The following is a 5,117-nucleotide window of genomic DNA, read 5'->3' on the forward strand; positions in this document are numbered from 1 at the left end:
TATATAAGCAAAGAAGAAAGTTTTGAGCTTAATACATGGTTGATATACAAAGCTGAACTTTTAAAATTTTTTAAAAAGCAAGGCTCATCTTTTTTCCCCAGAGAATGAATTTATGGAATGTTTTTATTATTGCAATTTGTGTTAAACCACAATGCATATAAAATTATCACTTCAAAATGTTTGTATACACAAGTGTACTTTGACCTGATTTTTGAACAACTTTAAAAATTTAAACTTGATCAAAACTATCATCTCAAACTTTCTACACAACATAAGAACATCTTCATGCCAAGCATCTTTTGCAAATCTTAAAGAGGGCGTAGCTCATTGACTGGGCGTGGCTTCATAACAATATTCATTATTTTTATTAGATCTAAATTAAGATAGTAAAATACACTCTGCCAACAACTGATAATACAAGGTCACATGATTCTGTTAGCTTAACAATAAAATCTACATTGAAAAGAAAAATGGCATTCTCGAGCAGGTCTTGTTTTCTATTGCTCCTGCTGGCTCAACTGATGACTGTATCTGGACAAGCACCTTCCATCCTACCCAGTAATGGTAAGAAAATTAATTTTGGTAATTTGTAGATCTATACTCATATTCAGGTGTTCAATTGTATCTACCTTATCAAGACAGGATAATACCTGATTACTCTATGACATATGCTAGCCAGTTTTATGATACTGATCGGAATAATGATGTTAATGATATCATTGATGCTTTGTGGTGTCAGAGTGCTAACAATGTTACTAATATTGGAGTGTGGTATTATCCTAATGGAACTGAAGTACCTTTATTTGATGGACCCTTTGATAATACATCAGCTCCTAGACCATTGTTCAGTAAGAGGTTCAGTGGTCAGATTGCACTAGCTAGAAGTAGTGGACTATCAGGATATGAAGGTTTATACAAGTGTATCATTCCTGATGAGAATGGAGTGAATCAAACACTAGTGGTTGGAGCATATACTGATACTGGATACAATAACAATGGTATGTGATGAATATAGACTATAATTAATGTACTTCTTTTACAGATGGTCCTGATGCTGATCCTACTATGCAGTTCTCTCTCCTCTCCATTAGTAGATTAGCTACTCCTCCAGTCTTCAGTCTCAGTTTCAATGTCTCTAATGGTCCTCCTACTACTGTCAGTTGTTCAGTAAATGGGAATGGAATATCTACTGAACTGTCTCGTGTGATAGTGAATGGACCAGGATCTGTTACAAGAGTGAGAGTAACAGTGAGACTGAGAGAAGCTGGTAACTATCAGTGTACTGTATCTAATACCAGAGTAACTGATGGTCCTATCAGTGTGGGTCCTACAGCAGTTACTAGCACTTCATCATTGAATATATCAGGTTTGAAATCAATTATTGCTATTATTATATGTAACTATTTAGTATCTGATACTCCAACTGGTTTAACTGCTACAAGATTAAGTACTGGTTTAGCTCATGTAAGACTCTCCTGGTCTACTGTATCAGGAGCTACTGGTTATGAGGTCTTCAGTAAATTCTTAACTTTAACTCCTGTTAGTGTAGGCACTACTGCTTCAACAACAATCAATATAACATCAGGATTGTTTCGAGGGAGTGCATACACTTTCTATGTAGTATCTTATGGATCAGCTTCTCTACCTAGTGGTAATGCTTCAGTTATGTTAACATTTAGTAAGTTAAAATAATCTTTATTAACCATATTTTTGTGTTTTAAATTAGATGATCCACTAGTTACTGATTTTATGGCTACATTAATTATAAGTACTGCCATTACATTAACATGGAGTCCACCAACTGCTATAGTACCAATTAGTTATTATATTAATAGGAGATGTAAGAGAGTATGTGAATCATCAACAACTGGTAATAGTGAAACATCAGTTTCATCACCACATACTTCAACTGGTATACCTCCTTACAGTCAATGTACCTTTGATCTTATTGGAGTATATGATATTACAGCTGAATTGACTATAAATTATTCAGCTGAAACACTTTCAACTGGTAAATTAATAGTCTGCTATTGATAGTTATTTGTCCTTTCCACTATCATTTAGCTCCTACTGTACCAGTGGATGATATTATATTCTCATCAGTAGAGTCAGTGTCAATGACTGTCTCATGGGATGAAGTACCTTGCAATCGAAGGAATGGACCAATCACTGGATACTACCTCACATACACTAACATCACTTCAAAGACTAGTTATACTGTTAATATCACTGGAGGAGACAACAGAATGTATAATCTCACAGGATTAATACCATATACTAACTATACTGTGAGTATAATACCTTATAATTATAATATGAATGGACCAGCTAGACAAGAAATACAATTAACTGCTGAATCAAGTAAGTCAATGAGATATTGATCAGTGTAACATAATCTTAACACAGTTCCTGGTGTGATAACTGATCTGGTACATTATAGGCCACCAACTGAAATTATTATTGTATGGAATCCTCCTACAATACCTAATGGTATCATTACAGTATATGAGATAAAATATAGAGAGTCTACCAGTACTGGTCCATACAATATAACTAACACTACTAACACTTATTACAGTATAGTAGAATTGATACCTAATACTAGTTATACTATTGGAGTGAGAGCATATACTAGTATTGGACCAGGAGAATGGACTGATAGAGAGTACACTACTATTGAAATACGTAAAAAAAAATTACTGAGAATACTATGATGATCATGTTTTAAAATTTTTAGCTGTCATTCAAACCTTTTCTATAACAAAGCTCAATTCTACAGCAGTGAGGGCCAAGTGGGGTTTTGTTTCTGGAGCTAGTCATTATACCGTCTATTATGAGTCAACCAGTAGCTCCTCAAGAAAGAAGAGACAAGTAGAGACAGGAATGAGAATATTCCCAGGTGATACTACTGAAGGTCTAATAGGAGGATTAGATCCTAATCTGAACTACTTGTTCTCTATATCTACATCATTTACTGTTAATGGAATCATTTATGAAGGAGAGAGGACTCAACCCGCAATACCACCAGGTAATACTGTAATAAGTTACTTCATTAATAATGCTTACTACATGTATTTAGGTGCTACTCTAACTCCTACTATTGTATCAAGCACTTCATCAGTCATTAGTGTTGCAGGATCATCAACAAGTAAAATAGTACATATACCAATAGATATATGTAATCAGTTTACTTTAGAGTAATGTCATCAATGGTGTCATTAAACATGAGTAAACATATCTATTGATGCATGTTTGTGTTTATAGTTTCTTATTTTACTGAAACAACTACCGTGACTACTACATTGACTACTACCATGACTACTCCATTGACTACTGTATTAGTGAATAATGGAGGGAATATTGGAGTGATAGTTGGTCCAATTGTAGCTCTTGTTGTATTATTGTTACTGGCTATAATTATAATTATTATACTCGTACTGGTAATGTACATAAAAAGAACTAATATTAATCAAAAAAGGTAAATGTACACATTCATTACTGAATTAATGTTAAAATTGATAGAAAATCAGATAATGACATTGTAATGGAGTGCAGTCCAGCTTATGCTACAACTGAATTTAAAACAAAGTTAGTTACACTATTGACTATTACATTATGTCTATACACACACACATACAGTACTGCTGATGATATACTAATGAAGGATAGTCCAGCATACAGTACAGTACAACAAACACAGTGAGTTATATAAAATACAATTATTATTATTATTTAAAGTTATTATTAATAGATCAACTGTTGAGCCAGTGTATGATACAACTAATAATGAATATGAGACTCCTCTTCCACCACCTGCTGAATATGAAATACCAACTGTTTAATAATGTACTCTTCTTTTATGTACATATATTACTCTACAATACAATCAACATAATGTTTTTGATGTACATGCAAGTGTGTGTTAGTATAAGATGTGTATATATATTCTAAAATTATAAATGTTTATTTATGTCAGTTACTTAAAATAACATACCTATAATAATGACTCTTAAGTAGCAAAGTGTAATGAGCAGTATCATTCTAGGGAACAGAATGACACTGTCAACAAGCTCTTGTTTTACTTTACTCATACAACTACTAGTTCAACTGGGCACTGTATCTGGACAAGCACCACCTATATTACCTAGTAATGGTAAGAAGATAAGTATGTATTATTAATTACTAGACTATGAACTCATATTAGGTGTTCAACTGTACCTACCTTATCAGGACAGGATAATACCTGATTACTCTATGATATATGCTAGCCAGTTTTATGATATTGATCAGAATAATGATGTTAATGATATCACTGATGCTTTGTGGTGTCAGAGTGCTAACAATGTTACTAATATTGGAGTGTGGTATTATCCTAATGGAACTGAAGTACCTTTATTTGATGGAAACTTTATTGATCTATCAGTTCCTCAACCATTGTTCAGTAAAAGATTCAGTGGTCAGATTGCACTAGCTAGAAATGGTGGACTATCAGGATATGAAGGTTTATACAAGTGTATCATTCCTGATGAGAATGGAGTGAATCAAACACTAGTGGTTGGAGCATATACTGTTGATGGATACAATAACAATGGTATGTGATGAATATAGACTATAATTAATGTACTTCTTTTACAGATGGTCCTGATGCTGATCCTATTATGCAGTTCTCTCTCCTCTCCACTAGTAGATTAGCTACTCCTCCAGTCTTCAGTCTCAGTTTCAATGTCTCTGATGGTCCTCCTACTACTGTCAGTTGTTCAGTGAATGGGAATGGAATATCTACTGAACTGTCTCGTGTGATAGTGAATGGACCAGGATCTGTTACAAGAGTGAGAGTAACAGTGAGACTGAGAGAAGCTGGTAACTATCAGTGTACTGTATTTAATGAAAGAGTATCTGCTGGTACTATTAGTGGTGTTACTGCAACTACTAATGCTTCATCATTGAATGTATCAGGTTAATGGTTCTTACAATCAATAATTCTATTTATTTATTCTCAGTATCTGATACTCCAACTGGTTTAACTGCTACAAGATTAAGTACTGGTTTAGCTCATGTAAGACTCTCCTGGTCTACTGTATCAGGAGCTACTGGTTATGAGGTCTACTATCAACTGT

At 33.8% G+C, this 5,117-nt stretch overlaps 1 protein-coding gene across 1 annotated transcript; it reads left to right on the forward strand.

Moving 5' to 3' along the window:
* Positions 1-2,932: 2,932 nt before the first annotated feature.
* On the forward strand, positions 2,933-3,930 carry LOC109588762 (uncharacterized). Its single transcript, XM_020004879.1, has 6 exons — positions 2,933-3,028; positions 3,080-3,148; positions 3,265-3,478; positions 3,523-3,588; positions 3,640-3,699; positions 3,752-3,930. Exons 3-6 carry the CDS (start codon positions 3,315-3,317, stop codon positions 3,840-3,842), a joined length of 381 nt encoding a protein of 126 aa, XP_019860438.1. The 5' UTR covers positions 2,933-3,028; positions 3,080-3,148; positions 3,265-3,314; the 3' UTR covers positions 3,843-3,930.
* Positions 3,931-5,117: the final 1,187 nt, after the last annotated feature.

Source organism: Amphimedon queenslandica, unplaced genomic scaffold, assembly GCF_000090795.2.
Source record: "Amphimedon queenslandica unplaced genomic scaffold, v1.1 AMPQUscaffold_11876, whole genome shotgun sequence".
Lineage (NCBI taxonomy): Eukaryota > Metazoa > Porifera > Demospongiae > Haplosclerida > Niphatidae > Amphimedon > Amphimedon queenslandica.